The sequence below is a fragment of the Natator depressus genome, chromosome 1 (assembly GCF_965152275.1).
Source record: "Natator depressus isolate rNatDep1 chromosome 1, rNatDep2.hap1, whole genome shotgun sequence".
In the NCBI taxonomy this organism is placed as follows: Eukaryota; Metazoa; Chordata; order Testudines; family Cheloniidae; genus Natator; species Natator depressus.
Genome location: NC_134234.1, coordinates 141,718,815 through 141,742,472, shown reverse-complemented (window position 1 = coordinate 141,742,472; position 23,658 = coordinate 141,718,815). Strand labels below are relative to the sequence as shown.

The 23,658-nt window shown below is 41.1% G+C and overlaps 1 protein-coding gene and 1 non-coding gene across 5 annotated transcripts in view; both read right to left on the bottom strand.

Annotated features, from left to right (window-relative positions):
• POLA1 (DNA polymerase alpha 1, catalytic subunit) overlaps nucleotides 1-23,658 on the bottom strand; it is a 349,929-nt gene that overhangs the window by 274,860 nt on the left and 51,411 nt on the right. For all 4 annotated transcript variants that reach the window (XM_074968368.1, XM_074968379.1, XM_074968396.1 and 1 more), the window contains exons 20-26: nucleotides 22,487-22,662; nucleotides 21,917-22,046; nucleotides 21,326-21,445; nucleotides 18,388-18,484; nucleotides 17,291-17,415; nucleotides 12,259-12,408; nucleotides 11,906-12,028 (exon numbers count right to left, since the gene is read on the bottom strand). In XM_074968368.1, coding sequence (XP_074824469.1) covers nucleotides 11,906-12,028; nucleotides 12,259-12,408; nucleotides 17,291-17,415; nucleotides 18,388-18,484; nucleotides 21,326-21,445; nucleotides 21,917-22,046; nucleotides 22,487-22,662 — 921 coding nt within the window. The remainder of the gene's footprint in view (nucleotides 1-11,905; nucleotides 12,029-12,258; nucleotides 12,409-17,290; nucleotides 17,416-18,387; nucleotides 18,485-21,325; nucleotides 21,446-21,916; nucleotides 22,047-22,486; nucleotides 22,663-23,658) is intronic.
• LOC141981093 (small Cajal body-specific RNA 24) lies at nucleotides 17,854-17,987 on the bottom strand. The gene has a single exon (XR_012637650.1).

Genomic DNA, 23,658 nt, shown 5'->3' with positions numbered 1-23,658 from the left:
GATTTCAGCCTAAATTTGGCCTCCAGGACGTCTCTCCTACCCTTCCCTATGTCAGAGCCTAGAGTCAGTCTGCGCTGCAAACAGACCTGCCCCATCAAAAGGCAGGTCCTGCCTGGTCTGTTGAACCTCAGGCGGGAGTCCCAAGGCCTGCAGCCATGAGCTACACCTTATGGCTACACTGGAAGACACGGTACATGCCATTGAGTCCGCAGCGTCCAGTGAAACCCATAAAGAGGTCTTTGCCACCGTTTTGCCCTCCTCCACTATTGATCCAAAACTCTTCTCTGGACTCTGTTGGCACCAGCTCCTTAAACTTGAGCATCAAGCTCCAGTAACTGAAGCTGTATCTACTCAGAATTGCCTGCTGGTTGGCAATCCTAAACTGCAACCCCCGCATAGAATACACTTTGCACCCAAATAAATCTAGGTGCTTAGCATCCTTGGACATAGGCGCTGTGCCTCTCCTTTTCGTTTACTGCAGCCACCACCAATGAGCAAGGCTGCAGGTGCGTGAAGAGGTATTCGTACCTGTAGTGGGCGGCTGCCCCACTCCATGAGAAAAAGGGCTAGAACAGGCCAGAGAGGCTGTGCAGACCAGCAGCCAATCAGCAAAGGCCTGTGGAGAGCCAATCAGGACAAAGGGAGAGGCAGCCTATCAGGGCCAGGCTGGGTCCTATATAAAGGCTGCCTAGCAGAGGAGAGGGAGTCTCTCCTTGACTAGCAAGGGAGAAGGACTGGCTCCTGAGGTAAAGAGGTAGCACCTTGGACAGAGCAGTGCTGGCCAGGCTCAGGGAGCAGAGGAGAGCTCAGGCCCAGTTACCTGCCAGGCTGCAGCACCTGCTAACAAGTTTTGGGAAGGTGCACGGGGCCAAAGGAGAAGTGGCCCAGGGAAGGTAGGCAGAAGAGAGGGGAGCGAAGAAGGGCAGAAAGAGGCTGCCGCTAGAGGGTCCCTGTGTTGGGACCCAGAGTAGCGGGTGGGCCTGGGTCTCCCCTTCCCCCCTTGCACTGCACCTGGCTACAGAGGAGTGTGGCCGAGACAGACTGCAACTTGCCCCTGAGGTGAGGGGCTAGACTTGGGGTTGTGGTTGGCCACCAAGGCAGGTGCAAACCGAAGGACTGCTGTTGACCCCCCCCCCCCCCCCGAAGGGGGTGAGACCAGAGTAGTGGGCACTGCCGGAGGGCAGTACCCTGAAGAGGATGCCATCGAGAGGGGAGCAATGTGGGTCCCAAACCAGCAGAGCAGACAACGGGTGAGATACCATGTGCAGAGGGCGCTCCATAGCTGAAAAGAGCTAATTCCCGGAGCAACCAGCGGGGGTGAGTCCTGACCCCGTTACAGTACCCTTTAGATGGGAAGATGTACTTCCTCTCCACACCCTTCGCGGTGGGAGAGATGGGGTCTGCCAAATGGTCTTAGCATTAGCCTGTATAGTCTTGATGATGGATAGAACCACCCTCGATAGGTCTTCTGGGGCCAGGATGTCAACCATCTGGTCCTTCGACTCCAACACGTCCTTGGCCTGCAAACCCATATTTCGCGGAGCCCTGCAAAGGAGGTCCTGGTGGGCACAGCTGTCTATGGGGGGCGGTCCAGAGACTGAGGTGCCTGCGACCGCCTCGTCCGGGGAGAACAATGAGGAGGCTAATGGGCGAACAGGGTCCACTTGACTCTTTTGGTCTCCAGGGGCCTCCTGTCCTGCCTCTCTGTCTGGGCCAACCATGCCTGGATCAGGCTCAGGAACTGGGGTTGGACCCAGGGAAGGTCAGTTTCGGCACCAGGGAGCGGTGGTGCCACAGGTCTCTCCCAGAGTCCTTCCGTGGTGCCACTTCTATCATTGCTGCCGGGGTGCTGCGCACAGATGAGCTCGGTGCCGGGTCTTGCCACACTGGTATAGGTTGCAGTCTGAGTGCCGCCTCCATGAGGAGCTGTTTGAGGCAAAAGTCTCGCTCCTTTTTTGTTCTGGGGCTAAACCCTTTACAAATTCTGCACTTGTCTGCTTGGCGCGCTTCCCCCAGAGCCTTTAAGCAGACGTCTTGGGGCTCGCCTGTTGGCATAGGCTTGTTGCAGGACTTGCAGGGCTTGAACCCCTGATACTTAGGCATGTAAGTTCCCCCAAGGAGAAAGTCAGGGTGCAGGGTAAACCCCGCCCTCCCCCAAGCAGCTAACTAGCTACCTACAATAACTAAGAAGTAAACAACTACAAAATACAAACTGTTTGAACAGAAGCTAGGGAAACATGGGGAGCTTGCAAAGCAAGATGCCACAGTTACAATGACCATCCCTGGCGGTAAGAAGGAACTGAGGTGGCGCCAGTCAGCAGGGTCATATATTGAGTGCCATGAAGGCGCCACTCCAGGGGGCTATACAGCCAACCCGACGGGTGCTTCTAGGGGAAAAACTTTCTGACGACTGTGCACATGACGCACACACCCCTAATTGGAATAGATATGAGCAATCACTTGAAGAAGAATATGTACTGTCACAAAAAATTCCACGTAAGAGGTTCTTCACCTAAGGAACATAATGTTAGCCCCAGTCTCTGCAGGTTCACTTGTGCTTAGCACTAACTCCTGCTGAGGTCATCACCAACACATTCTCTGTTCTTGGAAGATTTAGAGGCATGAGAATGATATAATGATAGACATACCAGTTCTACAACTTCAGATGCCTTTCACAAACTTGAACAAGCTTTGCTTTGCCAGCTGATATAACAGATGTTATGGCCACCATGTATTAAAATCTGAAGAGAGATAGTGCTTTGTTGTAAAGAGTGCTCTGAAAGGCAGATGCAGCACTTTTAGTTCTAGGACATTTATTTGAAATTTGGTCCCTTTCTAGCCCAGAAGCCTTGGATTGTGAGCTGATGCAGTTGATTTTATGCTTTGGAACTACACTAGCCAGGTCAACAGCATCGCAGCCCTGGATAAACCACTGGACTGAAGTGGGGCAACTTGGGAAGTATATTCTGGTCTCAAGCACAACACTGAAAAGAGTTACAGGAGGTACCATAATGTGTTGATACCACTTGTCTAGATGAAATCAATGAGCCATCCTCAGCCACTCTCATGAAGTCTGCCCATTGGAATGACATGTGTCCAAGACCATAATTATTTTTTTTCTGTTAACCATTTTGAATTTTTCAGAAAGATTACTTATCTGAGATTTTTTGTTATTTGGAACAGGCAAGTACTCACTCTGTTGGAATATCCTTAACCTTCTAGTTGCCTTCCTTCCAAACACAGACAACTAAGTCTGAGCTGTCAAGCTAGCCCTTGGTGCAGAACTGGAACATGGAACACAGAGTGGACATCACATCACCTTAAACTAGCATCTGCTGTAAATCACAGATCTGCTGGGTTCAAACTACCACCTGGGTGGCAAGATAGACTGGAGTGTCTAAGGGGACTGCCTGGGACTCCTTGGTAAGATTGGTATAGTGATCCAGGAGTTCACATTTGGTACAGGCTTGGTGAGATCTAATTACAGAACTTACCACCAGGTTGGGGTGTGCGTCCTATTTTCTGACAGACTGCCTGGAGGAAGGTTCTCATAGTCACACTCCAGACAGCATGACAGAGGTAATCTAGAATTACTGCGATGCTCGAAGGGACTGGGTGAGATTGACTGTGCTGCACGCAGCCAGAGAAGCATTTCCATTTAGCCAGATAACAGGTTCTTGTTGTTTCTTTCCTACTCTGGTTATGTATAGCCTGGACTGGGCATGAACAAGAGCAATCTACTTCCGACCCCCATCCAAACACCAGGCCATGAGGTGGAAGGAGTGCAGGTTGGGATATTTGACCCTGCCCCTGACCTGCATCAGGAGTTCTGGGAATGAGTGGCTCTTGACTGGAGGGCAGACTGTTATTGACATAACACAAGAACAACCATACTGGGTCAGACCAATGGTCCATCTAGCCCAGTATCTGATCTTCTGACAGTGGTCTGTGTCAGACGCTTCAGAGGGAATGAACAGAACATGGCAATTATTGATTGATCCATCCCCTGTTGTCCACTACCAGAGCGTGGGGTTGCATCCCTGACCATTTTGACAAATAGCCATTGATGGACCTAGCCTCCATGAACTTATCTAATTCTTTTTTTAACCCTGTTTTAGTTTTGGCTTCACAACATCCCCAGCAATGAGTTCCACAGGCTGACTGTGCGTTGTGTGAAGAAATACTTCCTTTTATTTGTTTTAAACCTGCTGCCTATTAATTTTTATTGGGTGACCCCTGCTTCTTGTGTTACATGGAGTAAATAATGCTTCCTTATTCACTTTCTCCACCCCAGTCATGATTTAATAGACCTCTATCATATCCCCCCTTAGTCGTCTCTTTTCCAAGCTGAACAGTCCCAGTTTTTTAATCTCCCCTCATACTGAAGCTGTTCTATACCCCTCATCATTTTTGTTGCCCTTCTCGATACCTTTTCCAATCCTAACGTATCTTTTTTGAGATGGGATAACTAGAACAGCATACAGTATTTAAGGTATTTGAGTACCATGAATTTGTATAGAATCGGAGAGTTAGGAAGGACCACAAGGGTCATCTAGTTGCATTATGATATTTACTTTTATTGTCTATCCCTTTCCTAATGGTTCCTAACATTGTTAGCTTTTTGAACTGTTGCTGCACATTGAGTAGATGTTTTCAGAGAACTATCCACAATGACTCCAAGATCTCTTTCTTGAGAGGTAACTACTAATTTAGATCCCATCATTTTGCAACAGTTTGTTTTCCAATAGGCATTATTCTGCATTTATCAACACTTAATTTAATCTGCCATTTTGTTGCCCAGTTGCTGAGTTTTGTGAGATCTCTTTATAACTTCTTGCAGTCTGCTTCAGATGTAACTATCCTAAGTAATTTTGTATCATCTGCAAATTCTGTCAGCTCGCCGTTCACCCCTTTTTCCAGATCACTTATGAATATGTTGAACAGCACTGGTCCCAGTTCAGATCCTTGGGGGACACCACTATTTACCTCTCTCCATTCTGAAAACTGACCATTTATTTCTACCCTTTGTTTCCGCCTTCTTAGGTGTGGAGGCATAGGATGTTGGGATGTGCCAGCAGATCAAGGGACGTGATCGTTCCCCTCTATTCGACATTGGTGAGACCTCATCTGGAGTACTGTGTCCAGTTTTGGGCCCCACACTACAAGAAGGATGTGGAAAAATTGGAAAACGTCCAGTGGAGGGCAACAAAAATGATTAGGGGACTGGAACACATGACTTATGAGGAGAGGCTGAGGGAACTGGGATTGTTTAATCTGCGGAAGAGAAGAATGAGGGGGGATTTGATAGCTGCTTTCAACTACCTGAAAGGGGGTTCCAAAGAGGATGGATCTAGACTGTTCTCAGTGGTAGCAGATGACAGAACGAGGAGTAATGGTCTCAAGTTGCAGTGGGGGAGGTTTAGGTTGGATATTAGAAAAAACTTTTTCACTAGGAGGGTGGTGAAACACTGGAATGCGTTACCTAGGGAGGTGGTAGAATCTCCTTCCTTAGAAGTTTTTAAGGTCAGGCTTGACAAAGCCCTGGCTGGGATGATTTAGTTGGGGATTGGCCCTGCTTTGAGCAGGGGGCTGGACTAGATGACCTCCTGAGGTCCCTTCCAACCCTGATATTTATGAATCTCACCGGTTCCAATATGGCATCATTAATTGTCAAAGTCACCTTACCTGGGCATTGAGGCTGCAGAATGTCCAATAGTCAATGGACTTGGACTTCCTCCAGAAATATCTGGAGATCACTAGCCACCCTTCGTAGTAAAGTCCTCACTATGGTCTTCTGGTGGGGATGCCTCATCCAAGGAAGAGGAGGAGATTTCCAACTGAACTATTGGTACCTGTGGTTCTGGTTGAACATCATCCTTTTCCTCCTACACTGACAAAACCAGTTGTTCACACAAGGAGAAGGAGTGGAAAGGCTCCTGGGTGGGTCCCAGATGTCTGGAATAGGGATCATATGGGACCCCAACAGGGCCAAAAAGAGGGCCAAGTGTTTGAGAGGACCCCATCGCAGGGGGATCATTGGTCTCCTAGGTAGGTCATGTTCATAAGGGTAGCGACAATAAGTCCTAGATCACCTGTCCAGGCTTAGTTCTGTCTGTGGAGATGAAGAAGGGGCCAGCTCATCAGATCCATCAGAATCCAAAAATCAGCCCTGTTGTATCAGCAGAGCAATTAGTACAAAGGCAACCCTGCCTGATGGCTGTAAGAAAGACAGTTCCTGAGACATCAAAGGAATCTTCTGGTGTAGTAATTTCCCTCAGGGGGGCTCGGCGAGAGAAGAGAGGAGACTGCAGGGAGAGGAAGATATCCTCTGGGGCCATGTAGGTCTCTGCATCCTGGTGTGCAGCGAGTTCTGATGGTCCAATGGTTGCAGTACATCCTTGGTTCCAGAGTGTGTTTTGGGCAGATGCATCAGAACCATAAAATCTGGAGCTGCACTTGTAGATGGGACTGGCAGATGCAGGGGCGGTGGAACAATTTGTATGGTGGGGGTCCTGAGAGCCATTGAACCAAATTGTAAATCCTGTATAGGACTGAAACCACTTCAAGCCAGGGGGGTGCTGCTGCACCCCCAGCGCCTCTAGTTCCAGCACCTATAGAAAAAGGATTGTGCTTGTGCTTCAGTACCAGAGTCCCCAACAGACCCAGTGGATCCTTCTTCCTGCACACCTTACTCTCCACCCTGGGGGTTTTCTGCAGAGCCAGTTACTTAGTAGTCTGTGTGTAAGGGCTTGCCCGACTCGATGGGCTTGGGGAAGGAATGCGCCTTTTATGGACAGGGGGATGGGGTCTCCACTCCAGGGAAACAAACTACACTGAGACCAACTGAACTAAGCTAAAAAGTAACTATTTACAATCTTATTTACAGGTTTTGTGAAATGCTGAAGCCAGAAAGGACACTGGATCCTGACTCAGACCATGTGGAGTTAAGAAGGAATTGAGAGGGGGTTAGCCTGCACCGCTTCTTATACCCTCGCTCAGGAGCATGAGGAGATCCACTGCGCATGTGTGGGCCAACCGACACAGCTTGTTAAAATCCCTGGACTCAGGCGCATGCAGACCCACATGTGGAATACACATAAGGACCAGAACTTGAAGAACTGACTCTTACCTGTCCAGCAGGACACTGAAACGCTAAAGGAGCCTCTGAAGGAGAGAGCTTTGTACTGGAAATGGTCATGACTCTATGTAAATTATAAAAATTGTCATGTGTGAAGAATGTATGCAAATATAGAGACAGCCTCCATCAGCTCAAAAGAAAAAACCTTGAGATACCAGACAGAATTTAAAAAAAGTTTTCCATCTTGAACATCCTTAGGTTTTTGTTGAAAAATTTGAAGTCCGTTGCATCTTCCTCTTTTATGAGACATCTCAAGGAGAAAAGCACCACAAAAGGACTGCTGTCTTTTGAACTAGGATCCACAGCCCCTCCTACAATGTCTGAAGGATGGCAAGGACTTCTTCAATTTCACTGAATCATAAAGCACCACTTGGGTCTAACACCTGAATATTTAGAGGCAGCTAAGAACTCTTCTGCTTGGGCTTTCAAGTATCTAGGTCATATGACTCCACAAAAATCATATTGGATGTCAAAGCTCTAGTGGAAGTGTGGATGGCATCCACACAAGCATCCAAAAAGGCAGCTACTAATGAGATTTTAAGAGGACCTGTTTCCCAGCTTGTGTTCGTCTCTCCCCCACCATATTTTGGGGAAGGAGGCTTGACAAGCTGCCCCATCCAGAACAGCTCTGGCAAAACATGTGGATGCACCAGAGGCCCAGAACACAACAACAGATGAACAAGACTCAAGGTGAAATGGAATGAAGACCTGCTGCCACAGCTCAGAGGAAGGAGATAGAAAAGGAAGAGAGTAGGTAAGGTACGATGTCTGCTTCCCTTTGTTTTAATTTTCAATTAACGTATTTGGACTTTTTGATTTCACTTTCTCTTCTTTCCCTTGCCCCTCCTCCCCAACTCCCTTTCGCAGACAGTGGTGACAAACAGCTGCAATCTTTGACTACCAGGGCCTTAGAATTAATTTAAATATCTGAATAGGAAATTTGAAATTAACCTGACTGGCAAACTTCATCCTTTCACTTAATGTACTGCAACAGGAATTTCTGTAACTTACCTACAAGTTGTGGTGAAAGAAAGAAGAGTAATTTTGCCCCTCTGTGGTCCAGTTTTCTGGCCAAGAAGGTGGGTCACCTGGGGAACTAATTGGAACACTAAAGAACCATGTCCAAGAGGAGATGCCACTACGTGGAAAGACCACTGATCTGGGGTCACAGCCAATGGCAACCAAGTTAGCCCCAGACAGCAGCTCGGCAACTCTTCTGTTGTCCCACAAGAAACAGCCTTCTTCCCAGGGGATCCTGAATACAGAAGCCAAAACACATCTGACATTCCACTGGAAGGCTGCTTGTCAAAAAGGCTGAAAAAGAGTGACCTTATACTTACTGTCACTGGTCTGTAGAGAGCTAGCTGATCACGTGGTACTGCCTCTCCTTGTTTCCAGTTGCTAAATTACATTACAGGACAGCTAAAATTACATTAAAAACTCTTCTATTACTTTTCCATGTAAGCAACTTCTGTAGTTACCACAAGAAAAGTAGCCCATAAAACTCATTAAAGTTTGTTCACACTATGAAAAAAAGTTTCAAAACCAGTGTACTATAATCCAACCCAACAATGCCCCATTTGGATGGCAAATACTGCAGAGAATCCTTTTTGTTTTGTTTTTAAAATCCCATTCAATTATAAAAATAATTCATGTAAAATATATCTACTGGTCTTCAGTTTTAGCAAACACTTGTGCTTATAAACATTTAAGGCCAAATTTGAGTTGGCAGCGTTCATATATTCTCTCCCTTTTTGGAAAGCATTTTTCTTCTTCCAGAATACATAAAAATTGTACAAATAGGTTTGTGATATGATGTAATATTTCAGATTAAAACTAAAGTAATCCCCACAGATATTCTATATCATAAAAAAAAATAAATTAAAAATCATGGAAGATCAGTTTAAAAGTATGTGTACTCAAAGATGGTCACAATCATTTATTGACAAGATTGAGTCTTAATTGTTTAATGATCTCAAGGTATCTATCGCCATCTAGTGAACAACCACTATAATTACTACACTAGTCACTTTACAAATTACATTTTATTTGTTTCAGAGTAGCAGCCGTGTTAGTCTGTATTCGCAAAAAGGAGTACTTGTGGCACCTTAGAGTTGGAATCACACACACACACACACGAAATTCATGCTGCCCAAATTTCCCCACTGAAAGTTAACCTAAATATGCCTGCAGTTGTACCAGTCTGTACTGAATTTCCAACATCATTAACTAAATACAGTTGTGTCAGATGGGATCTGCATCAAAGATTCAGAAGAGCACTTACCTTCTATAAGAAATGACGTTGATGGCATATGTCAGGGGTCAGTAACCTTCGGCATGACGCCCACTGGCCAGGAACGGCGAACCACAGCCGCTGGGAGCTGTGGGGGGGGGCCATGCCTGCGGACGGTCAACGTAAACAAAACACCTCGCGGCCCGCCTGCAGATTACCCTGATACACTGGGGTCAGCAACCTTCGGCACGCAGCCTATGTGCTGCACCTCTCACGTGCACAGCTATGTTGCCCTTCATAGAAGGAATTTCTGCCACATCACATGAAATTCTTTTGCCATTAAATCCAAGTGTGCATATGAGGTAATTTCTGCCCTATTAATATGATTTCTAACAAGTTTTTAAAGCATGTGTAATTCCTAAAGTTTTTAGCCACCACAACACACTTGCATGGTCCAACCTACTTCTAATATGTCATCACAACCAAACCCAATCTCACCAAAATACTATTAATAAAAGTTAATAATATTGACAGTTTTCCAGTACTTTACACTATATGAATTTCCAGCTTTGTTTGTGTTTTTCACACTGAACTTTCTGCAAACATATTTACGGTGCAGCCCTCAACTACGGAATGGTTTGACAACACAGTAAAATGTAGCACTTCAAAATCCGACCTACATCTATTCAAATTACATTCCCTGGAGATATTTCGTATCACCTTATTTACATATGCACGTATCATCAGGTGCATAAGAAATATTATTTAATCACATTTCAAAGAAAAACTTCTTATGTTACTTTAAATTAGATCCCTAAGACTTTTCCCGAAATTATTTTTTCTCATTTACTTCTTGATACAGACAGCCCACAGCTCCTGCTACTGACAGTAATGCAATTTATATTAGCATTAAGTGACTGGCAAAAATCTAGGCACCAAGAGGTTAACACATCAAATGGTTTAAGACACTCTCCCTTCTAGCTATGGTATTGCAGCATTAACCAAAAAATGATTAAAAGAGGTTTGTTTTTTTTAAGAGTGAACTGAGTCTAGGTCTGTGGAAAAAAAAAATTAATTAAAAATCATCATTTCTCCTTACCTATTTACTGCCTACCCTTTCTATCACAGACCACTCTATAACACAGCAGATATAATAAGTTTAATCAGTTTCTACCATAATTATATACAGGTATGATCCAGAGCTCATTCTGAAAAATTCTGGCCTTTTTAAATAGCTATGTGAAAGCAAACTTTTCTTTCTTATTAAAAAAGAGAGAGGGACAAGAATATGAGTATTAAAAAGATCAAACTGAAACCAAATGATGTAGAAGTCTTGTATGATGAGTGAGAATATAAAAAAAATGGTGTGGAATTCATGGACTGTAGTCTAATTCAGGTATAAATTTGTTCAAAACTGTATTTGTCTTGTAGTTCACTTAAGAAGTTGGTACAATAAGTGTCTGAATCTTAAATACAAGATATTTCCCAAGGATACTAAAATCTTTAGTCTCCCTCACACCAATCATTCACAATAACCCCTTGGAAGCTTAACATTTTATTTCCTAACTAAATATTTGCACTCTATTTTTTGTAAGGTTAAATACGGTGGCTAGGCTGCTCAGTTTTCAAAAATAACGAGAAAAGGAATATTTGTTTTGATGGGAAGACGGACAGAATAATACAGACTTCATAAAGAAAGAAGAATGAAATCAAGGTTTTTATTCATCAAACTTGTCAGTGTCCCTTAAAAAATTTTGGATCCTTTTGAGTCCATGACATGAATTGTAACTGCAGGAAGTAGCAGCATCTGAGGCTACGGCTATACTACAGCCCTTACAGCGGTGCTGCTGTACCGATGCACCTGCACCACTGTAAGCTATCTAGTGTAGCCCTTTAAGCCAACAGCAGAGAGCTCTCCTGTCGATTTAATTAATCCACCCGAAGGAGTGGTGGTAGCAATGTCAGTGGGAGAAGCTCTCCCACCAACATAGCACTGTCCACACCGGCGCTTAGGTTGCTGTAACTTATGTCGCTTGCGGTAGGAGAGTGGCTTATTCACACCCCTGAGCAACATAAATTATACCGATATAAGTGGTAGCGTAGACAGAGAGAGCAAGGCACCAATTCAACAAGGTTCTTAAACACAGGCATAACTTTATGCACGCAAGCAGTCCCACTGAAGTCAAATAGTCAGCTAAGCACATTGCTGAACTGGGGCCTACATTACCAACTGTTTCCCGTCATGGAAAATTTACAAGTAAACATTGATCTGGCTACAACAGACCAGTTCAACATGACAAACACCAAAGGAAGACCCAAATCTATGGCTACAACTTGTTTTATTATTTTTTTAATTGCTTAATTCTATTCTTGTCACCTGTCCTTCTGCATTACAAAAAGGCCAAAATAAAATTATAATTACAAAGCAAAAATGAAGGCAAAAGATTTGTAAGTGAGTAAAGACCAATCTGCTACTCAATGAAACCTGGGATGATTTAAGTTTACCATTTTAAAATGCTATTTAAGTGACTCACCTCTCTCCCTTTGTGTGTCACCAAAGCTGCCAAAGGCTTGGCATAGAATCTACTGTAGGAAAACCCCAGACAGCCGTACATGCTATTAGCTGTAAGCTTCAAAGCCTTCTGCCTGATATCATACTGAAAAGGAACATAACCAATATATTAATCACCATAACCATCAAACAGAAGCTGAATGCAATATTATCAAGTTAGCTATTTCTGACACCTATCAGCTCTCTAAACCACAAGGGAGCATCTTACAATTTGTTTCCAACCTCCATTTACTATTAATCACTCCTATTCTGTAGTCTGAGCAATGAACTTATATAGGTATAGTGAAGGCAGAGGAGTGCTTCCATAAGACACACCTGTAAATAGAGGTCAGGATTTAAATCAGTCTGTTTCATCAATTGCTTGACTTGTCGCCTTCTCTCCACCAGCTTCCTGATCTCTTTAGGCAAAATTCCCATTTCTAGAGATGGATCTGGTAGTTCTGGAATTTCTTCTTGCATTCCATCCTGTCAAATAATCATTTATTTTACCAAGTATTTGCTTTAAAAGTAGATTTTTAGTCTATTAACAAGCAAGGACACGAAAAAGTTAGTTCATTTTTGCAGAGTAAAAAGGAAACTGCACTCTCAGTACACCGTTTAAGATAGCAGAAGTGAAAGTGGTTTTCATGCTTTTCAGCTGTATTAATTTGGTGCTGCTGAACCACTGTACCCCCAGAATTCTCGAGTCTATTATTGTCTATTCACTGCCAGTACACTAGCACTCTTCTAATGCACCCCAAAAGACTTGGCTCTCAGATGTCACACTAGGAACAGAAAAAGAAAAGGAGTACTTGTGGCACCTTAGAGACTAACCAATTTATTTGAGCATAAGCTTTCGTGAGCTACAGCTCACTTCATCGGATGCATACTGTGGAAAGTGTAGAAGATCTTTTTATACACACAAAGCTATTACCAGCAGGAGAGTGGGGTGGGGGGGGAGGTATTTTTTCATGCTTTGTGTGTATAAAAAGATCTTCTACACTTTCCACAGTATGCATCCGATGAAGTGAGCTGTAGCTCACAAAAGCTTATGCTCAAATAAATTGGTTAGTCTTTAAGGTGCCACAAGTACTCCTTTTCTTTTTGCGAATACAGACTAACACGGCTGTTACTCTGAAACCTGTCATAGGAATAGAAAGTATCTGGGGTATATTAGCACCGCTGCAAGAAGACAGGTTAAAAATGAATTGTTTCAGAGCCGTAGGGACAAGAGTTTCAGATACCAATTGTATTTGAAGGAAAGCGAGACTATCGGCTTGTCTATATGAAAACTTAGTTTGTGGCAAGCTGGGGTGAAAATCTCTCTCACACTAGCTTGCCATGCACTAACTGTCCCTGTGAATCCTGCTGCTGCACCCTAAAAGTTCCATAGCGCACTTTGATCTACCTCACTGACACAGAAGCAGGATCTAGATAGATAATTAGTGCACAGCAGACTAGTGCAAGCTAGATTTACATCCCAGCTTGCCACATACAGTTTGCATAAATAAGCCCTAAATCTCCAGGTGAAAGAGTTAGATAATATTAAGTGTGAAGATTGGAAGGCAGCATCTGGAGGTGCCACTATTTCACATGTTGCTTCTGAGGTGAGTAATTTTTGACTTTCATATTTAGATGTTATTGGAAATGGTTATAAAGCACTATGTTATCTTGTATGATATTGCCTTCCTGATTCTCAACAATACCTCAGAATTTGCTTCTGAAAGAAGGACAAAGACAAGCAACATGGGTTCTCACTTGAGCTGTGTACAGAAGGAGTTATTCGAACTTGAATGCTTTGCCAATACAAGCCATAATGAGATAACTCCCACAAGTGATTCCTCTCCCCTTTCCAAGCACATACATTTTTAATAAAGAATATTGGAAAGATGCATATATCATTTTACACCTCAATTTCAGTGTGATAACAGTCTCCAGGTTTGGAATTTAAGCACAAAAATACACACTATTTTCAACCTTATTCCTTTGAAAGGGGATGGATATTTGTTTAAAAATTGTGTTCTCAGGCAATACTGCTAAGATGAAATGTGTTTGCCAGCCTATTGGAGCAGGGACAACAAGTATCACAAACAGTGGGGGCCTTTGCAAACACTTTTCAGAAAAGAGCAGCTTTGTATATATTATTGTTTACAGCTAAGAGCCAAAATAATGTATTTAAATCATTTACCTGAAGTTTCCTAATACACCTATCAGGGAAAAAAAGCACTCTGACCATTTCAGGGATTTATAATTAAGAAAACACTCCCTGGCTTTGCAAGTTACAGACCAACACGTAAAGTCAAGGACAGATTTTACCAACAAACTTGGTGTCGTTATTGGCCTCATACGGGTAGGGTACCTACAGTGCAGTGGTTTACACATTTACATATACTTTCTGCTATATGCCCATGGATTTTCTTTGGATCCAAACACCCCAAATCAAGAGATGTACATAATTGTACAGATATAAATCTTAAAGAGTTCCAACTCTTGAACTGTGCCCAAATGTGAACACGGTGGCAAAACTACAACCACTTACATAGGCTTCAATTAATCCGGCATTAACTTATGAGACAAAGAAAGTGTCAGAAGTGGAACGATATACCCATTAACTTAGGAATGAGCCAAAAGCGTCTATGTTAACGAAGGATACTTCTGTATAATTATCACCACAAAGGAGAAAGAAAAATAAATCTAAATGTCCACAGTCCAGAAAGTTATAAAAAGGTATTGCTGAAGATGGACCATTCAGAAGCGTTATGTTGTTTGATTTAACAGTTCACCCCGATCTAGAAGACAACCAAGAGTCACCCTCAGCCAGGGTGCATAAAAAAAAAAAAACCCCAAACAATTTAGAAAACAAATCAGTTTTTAATTTAAATTAAATTCAGGTTTAGTCTTAAAAAATAAACCTATTGAAAATTAAATCTGACACTGACAACCCATGTTGGAGCCTAAATTTATTATAGTCCATTAAAATCATTTACAATAAAAACAAAAACAAAAAAAATCCATGTTTGTTGGCAAGTTTAGGTTGAAGTCACTGGCTAAGCAGAGTTTATTGAAGTATTAAACCAGCTTTTGACAGCTTAGCACCTTCTGCGGGTGCAAACAGAATTTTTCTTCATTTCAGTTTATTCAACTAGTTCAATTCAACATCTAGCTCACTCAGAGTTAAGAAACCAACTGGGAATTGAAAAAGCAGAAAAGTTTGTTTTCTTCTTCCAATCTCTGAATAAAAACCCAAGGGCATGTCTATACAGCACCAACAAAGCATGCCAGAGGGGTGTGATTTGTAAAGCACTCTAATGTGTTGCACTCTAATTGCAGGTAGACTCTGCTGTTGTGCTCCAGAAGGTGTCGAGTTCATGTTAACATAGTCCATTAACATGAACTAGGTACTTTTTAGTGCACACCAGCACGATCTATGTGGAGCAGTTAGACCACAACATGTTAGACCTTTACAAATTACACTCACTCTGGCGTCCTTCGCCAATGCTGTGCAGACAAGTCCTAGGTGTGAGAAGATCAGATCCCCTAGTTGTAAAATCTTGAAGGACATGGTGGCCAGAAACAATCAGTTCAATTCACCGAGTATGGACAATACCATTTTTGTTTAATAAATCAGTTAGTTTTAAATGCAAAACTGTTTTAAACAGCTTCCGTCTTATGCATCCAGCACATTTAAGGTAATTTTATTTATTTTTTAAAGAAGAAAAACTAAAATGCTGATTTTGTGAATTTTTAACTGAATTTGAATTGCCACCTAAATAGAATTTCACCTAGATCACATGTAAAAAGTTAATCACCTAGTAAATAAGAAATGCATAATTCACCATTTTCTAACCTAATACAAATATAAAAATTAAGCATCTGAATAAATGCAAGTTAAGCTATGTACCTGCTTAAATAACTGTATATAGATATATAGTGTATCCTCCTGATTGCAAGAAGAAGGACCAAATGAAGCGTGAAGGATATATTTAGTTGCAAATCAACATTTTAATAGTTACCAACCAACAAGAATCAACCTCTTTTTAGGAAGATAATCATGTTTTGCATTTGTATTTTTTAGTTAAAATTGATGATTTAAAATCATTAGTAAAAATTTGTGATTTAAGTAGCTTTGATTTGAATCTATCCATTTTACCTGCACCCCCCAAATGCAACAGGCACAGAACAGGCTTCCTGAATTGACACACTGTTTATTCCATCATTGAACCCAACTGAAGGGGCATATTGCTAGTCTGCAGCTCAAGTAACTAGTACCACAGAGACAGTCAAACACCCCTGGTGGCTCCAGTCAATTCATATTCTCCAGTTAAACATTTTTGGTGTTCAGGACTATAGAATGGAGTATGTCCCATGGAGCATACATTTTGCATCAGATAGCCAATACATTTCAGAGACATAATAAACCAAGTGAAGGTCCAATCTTACAGCTGTATGGATTTCCCCCAACCTCATTTGGTAAACTGCAATTGAAAGGTTTCACAGAAGAAATGTTTTTATAAGGAGAAACATGAATAAGGAGGTTGTTTGTTCAGGTGAACAGAAGGAGCGAATTCCAAGCATAAAAAGGACTGATATGGAAATATGCAAAGGTGAGCATAGAAGGAGAATACAAAAGGTAAGTTCAGAAAAGCAACTTGCAAGGAATTGTAGGAAGAAATTAAAACAGATGTAGATGGGGTGGAGTGGTGTAGTGACTAAAACGGGAGGATGAGAAATGTGAACCCAAAAAGAAGCCCACGTGAAGACAATGTGAAGACAAAAAGAAGCCCATGGGAGAAGGATAGAATGGCAAGACAGGAAGTTTATTTCTGTAGTGCTTTTATACAGATGCAAGATGACATGTATGGAGGCCAGGGCTGAGAAAAAAAAATGCTTCATTAGTTTGGACGATGACAAGGCACAGAAAAGGGATTTAGCAGCATAAAAAAAAGGTGGATTGTATAGAAGAAGTTGTAGAGGAACAAGAGACAGGATTAACTAAACCTTCAATAAATCCTCTTGTATGGGAGAGGATAAGGAACGGAACAACATGCCAGGGGTGCAAGCACGAGGAGTATTATTGAAAGGAAATAGATGCAACAGTTACAGATAGCACATTCAAGGAACTTGGAAGCAAAAATACAATTCCCTATATTGTGTTCTTCCTTGCAGGAAGGAAGGACTGTCCTCCTTGCAAGTTTGGAAATCGCCTAGCACATAGTGAGTGCTACCAAAAGTAAAAATAATGACGACAGGGTATTGAGATAAGCATGTAGGATCAGTTTCCAGCCAGGATGCTGTTACAATTTAATTCACATGAAACACACTGAAGATTTGAACCTCAAATCAGAACACTAATAAAGCACACACAAACCTCTGCCCTTTTCTGTGCATCTGATGACTCTCTCTGCACTGTGGTAAAACATATGTTGAACTCCTGGATAATTGAAGGGTACAAGCTGTTGAAGTCCAGAAGCAAAATAAATGTGTCATAAAAACCTGAAATAGAATACAGAGTAGAAGGTATAATACAGTGTGAGGATCCATATAATTATTCATCCCCACTAGATACCTAATCCAATGCCCATTAAAGCCAAATTAAAGATTTCCATTGAGTTTCAGGGCCCAATTCAGTAACTATAAATAAGAAATTTGACTAATATGGATGCATCTGTGGTGGGGGAGGAGAAGACTTCATACAGTGAAGTGGGGAGGTTTGGGACAGGGCCGTGAGTGTCAGAAGTTTTTGCAGGAAAAGAAGTGACCCCCACTCCCATATTACATGGCTGAACCCAGACTAAGCTGAGTGTTGCCAGTCTACACAGTTTTGTAAAAGCTTGAGAAGTAGCTTGGATTCAAAGACCTGTGCACTATGTGATGTGTCTAAGCAACAGTCCTAAGAAAAAGGTTCAGATGTGCTATTAGCCAGTGATTGAGGACTGTCAGAAGTGGAACGATCTAACCCCTCTTAACTTGCCAGGGTTAAACAGATAGCTTCTGTATTACTGTAGGATGCTTTTGTACAGTTATCACCACATATAGGAGAAACAAAGAAAAACCTTAAGCATCCACTAGCAAAAATATACACATGCTATACACAACCTAAATACAAAAACCCCTAATTTATCCATGATGCTGCATGAAAGAGATACTACTCTACTGGCAAACAAAATTAAGCATTCTTTTCTGTTTGTACCCAAAATGAAAAGCACATATATACTTCTGTGTCTATATCCTTAGAAGAAAGTTGTGCTACATTGCTTCCCTCCGACCTTCTCAAGATTCTGGCCTAATAATCATCATTCTGGATTCTTTTCCTTTCATATAAAAGGGGTTGTGGATTTTCCCTGCCTTTTGCTTTGAAACTTTTTGAACAAACAGCAATGAAACAGCATTTTAGTTTAGCTGGAGCTAACCTTCACATTTATGACCCAATATACTACTTTGAGCAGTAAAATTGCCAAATCTTACCCACTTTCGGATCCAACACTAGACCCCCAGCATATGCTGCCTTCTTTCTCCCTATCTTTGATTTATTCTGATCTTCAACATCTTCATCTTCATCCACCTGTATTTGGCATAAAAAAATTCCTACATCTAGCCTCTTTTAAAAATAATATCAAGTTTCTAATTTAGAAGTCTTCATTTACAAAAGAAAAATTGGAATGAGTGGGATAAGAATGGAGTTTTTTTTCTAACAGACATCTACTACATGAATATTTTTATCAATATCCTGATTAAGGCTCTTTCCATCACAAAATTGCACTATGATTCACTGCTCTGGGAAGAGACTGATCACAAAAGATTACACAGTCTTTTAGGAATCGTCACCATAGACAGAGCACTAGTCTATGTTGTGTTTGACATCCAATGGTGGAGAGAAAGCAAAGTTACTTTAAAAGAATATTATTGAATTAATTTAAGCCCAAAATCTAGTTTACAAAAATAGTGTTTTTAAAAAAAAAAAAAAAAAAAAAAAAACCAAAAAAAAAAAACCAATACACTTTAGATCAATAGCAATGCTTGCAATTTTTATTCTGATAAGAATTGTTTTTTTGAATTAAACATTGCCTCAGTGTAGTAATGCAAGTAAGGGAGAAAGTCAAACTGACTATAATCAAACCATGAAAGTGACTGCTGCTGTTGGGCATCTCAGCACCGAGAACGTCCCTGGTATAGTCTGAAAGTGTTCTCCTGGTGCTGGAGTCGACATGGGTGCTCCCAGGACCAGGCCCAGTATGAACAGAGCGAGTTGCACCACAGTTTGCTCCTTTCTGCTCATGCTTGACACCATCTCAGACTTGGGGGGCTTATCACACAACAACTTTTTCCTGTGCCTCTCTTTGTGTGAGGACACTAAGCTCCTTCCTGAGCTCCTACCCCATTGCTCAAAGCAACCCTTTTTGATGCCCCAGTGCCACTTTCCCAGCAGATATCTTTGAAGTTGCCTATCTGCCCAAGGGACCGCTGGACAATACAGACCTGCCCATTAGACAGGTCTTGAAGCGTAGCTCTTCCGGAGCCAATGCCACCTTTGTGGATCATTCCAGAAGAAAGCGCTTCAGCCTCACATCTTGCGACCTGAAGTCGCTGCAGAGAAAAATAGGCAGCCCAAGCATCTGCTAGGGATACGGGATTCTCCCAGGCAAAATAGGCCCTTGCTATGTGAGTCTTTCAGGAGGATCTCAGTCTTCCACAGGTAGTAAGAAGGAACCTAGCTGATGTCCAACCTGCTTAACTGCTCAAGCTAAACTTTCTAAGAATGAGGAGCACAGGATACATGTGCCCCCCCTGCACACCGATAGTCAAGAAAAAGCCAGTCTTGCTGTGACACATGGCTAGAAGGGGTTAAACATCCTGCAAAATAAATAACCCTCAAAAGACATGTGGGGAGATAACGTTTGTGGTTTTGTGTATTTAAATATGTATGAGTAGGGTCGACAATGTAATGAACAGTCTCTGTCTATGCTGTATTCTGATAATTCAGAGATCAAAAGAACATCCTAGCATTTAAATGAATTATAAACACAGGATATCTCGGTATTCATCTCTCTTTGAAATGTATAGCAAATAATCTGATTAGTGGAGGAACAAGCAAATTGCCTTATGTTAATTCTATAAGTACTGGTGATGAATGTCCTTCAAAGTCATCCTAATTACCTTTTGTTCCCTGAGGAACTCCAATTTGCCAAAGAGAACATAAAATTGTATAAAAGATTCTTGGGTCCTGATTCTGTCATCTCAGATCCGCTTAGGCTTCAGCAGGGGAAGCTGGAGTCACGAGACTGAGGTCCCAGTTATGTTGGTATGCCCTGAATATGATATTTGGACATTGGACTATAACCTATGAACTATTTCAAAAATAACTCTTTGCAACTACAACGCTCACCATCTCTGCTATGAATCTGAACCTAAATGAATTAAACTCATGTCTGTATGTATATTGATCTTTTAACCATACTCTCTCTCTCTCTCTCTATTTTTTAAGAAATTTTAGTTTAGTTAATAAGAATTGGCTGTAGCATGTATTTGGGCAAGATCTGAAACATTCATTAACCTGGGACGTAATGTATTCAATCCTTTGGGATTGGTAAAACCTTTTCTTTTATATGATGAAATACAAATTTTCAGAAATCATCATATTTGACTTAGGTACCTGGATGGAAGCCTGAGGCTGGATCACTTTAAGGGAACTGTGTTGTTTGGACTTCTGAATAACCAGTAAGGTAAGAAAGAAGCTGTTTTTGCTGGCTTGGTAAATCTAAGTATTGGAATATCCACCAGCTTTATGGGGATTGCCTGCCCCATTCTTTGTTGTTCACCCTAATTGAATGACCACAGCTGGCCCACACTGGAACACTGGTCACATTTGCACACAAGCTGCATGCGCACCTATAGTGGGACACGTGTGAAGAAGATATTAAGGAAGTTTTTTCTAAAAACCTTATTGGTATCTATAGGGGTCTTTTCAACAAGGGAGAAACTGACTGGTTCACAGAAAAATAAAGGAACTGACTATATACCAAGTACCATTAAATGTACAAATTAAACACAAAAAAAACCTGAAAAAATATTTGATTAAGATTACTGATCTTGAAAGAAGTTAAGTGCTCCTGTAATTATAATAGGTAAAAAACTTCAGACAGCAATGTGTTTTTTCAAGTTGACAGTGTCCCTTTAAACCACAGGCTTTTCACTTCACACTTAAGACAAACTGTTATTTTATCTTGGAAAAAGTTCTTGTTGATCTGACGTTAAACTATTCCTGTGATTGGACATAATTACTTTTTCATGTTTTCGTAAAGAAAATGATGTGCAAAGGAAAAAGGTATTAGTGTTTTTATAAGAATTTATCTAAAAAAGATCATGGAAGAAGCAAGTCAAAAACAAGAATATATTTGGGACCCACCAGCTTCTGCTGAGGCTTTTTAAAAACTTGCTTGTCAGGCACAATATAGTCTCTCTCATAAAAAGCATGAAGCAGCAGGAACTCATTACGCTCCGATCGCCCACCCATCATTGTCCTTGACTATGGAGGAAAAAAACAGAAGAATTCAAAACAAACTGGAGAAACCAAAATATTGATGCACAAAAATGAATTAAGACATAGATTGCAACCAGATACAGTCTTCTCACATATGCTATTTTCTTCTACAAGGTAAATATCTATTTTCAGGGTTATGTAATTTTGTTTGTGGGGCTTTTGCACCACACATAAACAGGTCTACCAAATGATACAACCATCTGTCCATTTCCACCTAAATATTTTCATAGTACAAACTCTAATGTCAGAAAGAAAAATCCCATGGAGGTCATCTAAATTTGAATGTACTCCAACTAATAGTTTTCATCTCTTTGAAGGACAAATGACGCACACTATTCACAGTGCATAGTTAAGGAATTTACAAGCACTGACTCAGCTGAGGCATTAACCATACCAAACCCAGAAAGCAAAAGGCAATAGTTGCTTTTTAGGTGAAGGGAACGAAAACAAAATTACCATAACATTCCCAGAGATGTTTGTAATCTGCAGGGCTAGCGGAAGAACATTCAGCTCACACATGATCTGCAGAATTAATCTGGCATCTGTCCAGGTGTTCTCCAGCATGTACAGTAAGTGAGACGAATCACTGGGAAGAGAGGGAGAATGGCAAGTTTAAACCTGAAACATGTCGGTATGAATTTTGCAGAAGAGTAGACCTAAATTCTGTATCATGGCTCTAAGATCTCTTCAGTGTACCTGTCCCAAATTATGAAGCAAACTCATTTAGTTGCAAATAGTAATTCAAGATTAATAGAATAAACAATGTACCTAAAGTAACATTTTCACAATGTAACGACTAAGCCATGATCAGCAACACTGTTCTGAGAAACCGTGTTTGTAAAATACTTTTAAGATGAAAAACACAAAAGTATTAGTACCCTGCTACTCAATCCCACATCTGCCTGATAAACCAAGTACAAAATTATATATTGAGACAAAACTAAATAAAATTAAATGCTGCGCCATTCCCCAACACAGAACTGCATTAAAAAAAAAAAAAAAACACCACACCACTGAGCAATATACCTGTACATATTTCTTATCTCTTCTGGTGGAATTGTTACCCTCTCAGTTTTCAAAATCTGATGGACCAATTCAGATAAATGGTAGCTCTTGCAACGAATTAATTCCTTTGCTGAAATTTCCACATCACAGATCATCCGACCACAGGCTGCATTCCTTTCAGCAAAGCCACCTCGACCCTTATCCATGCAAAAAAAAATAATAAAATAAATAATAATAATAAGTAACATCACATACTCAAATATATGCATACGGGGCTTGATCCAAAGGCCACTCAAGGCAGCTGGAATCTTCCATTTAAATCAATGGGCCTTGGATCAGGTCCTAAAGGAATTTTAGATATATTTCAGCAAAGCCTGTGGATATGAAGGACTGGGCACAGGACTCCCTTTAATAGCTAAGACTCAATCCTGCAAACCCTTACGTATGTGCTTAATTTTGTTATTATGTAGTCCCATTGAAATTTTACAACTCTCAGTAGCAAAATTAAGCACATGCATAAGGGTTTGCAGGATCAGGAAACTAAGAATGAATGTCTGGCATGGAATCTGAATTTTTTTTTTTTTTTTAAAAGACCATAATTTTTGCATGTTAACAAGCAGTTTAGTAATTGACAGCACAAAAAGTCATAAAAACAACAAGGGAGGAGAACAAAGACACACTGGTGGGGAAAAACAGGGAATGAAGTGGACACAAGTATCAGCAGAGAATGTGGTGAAGGGAAGAAGAAACAAAACTGAATGTTTAACTTAAAGTGGAATTTTTGCTATCAATTTAATTAAATATTTTAATCGTGTTTATAGCTAATAAAAAGACAAAAATAACTCCTCCCCTTAAAAAAATATTTCATTTGTCTTTCCCCTACCTTTTCCAATTTCAAAGAGAATATCTATGTAGAAGAAGAAAATTCCTTATAAAAAAGAGAAATTAAAACATTGAAGAGTTTTCTGGTTGTGATGAAAATAGAAAAAAAAGCATAGGCCTATAAAAAAAAACTATGTAAGAGGGAGGTGCTGTAGTTAAGTATTCAGAATGTCATGTTCTCAGAACAAGAACGTAATAAAACTAGTGAAATATAATTTAACTACTCTCTATGGGATGATTCACCAGTCAATCCAAGCCACATTTTCCCCTCATTATACAGTTGCACTAGACACAAAGACAAAGACATCTTT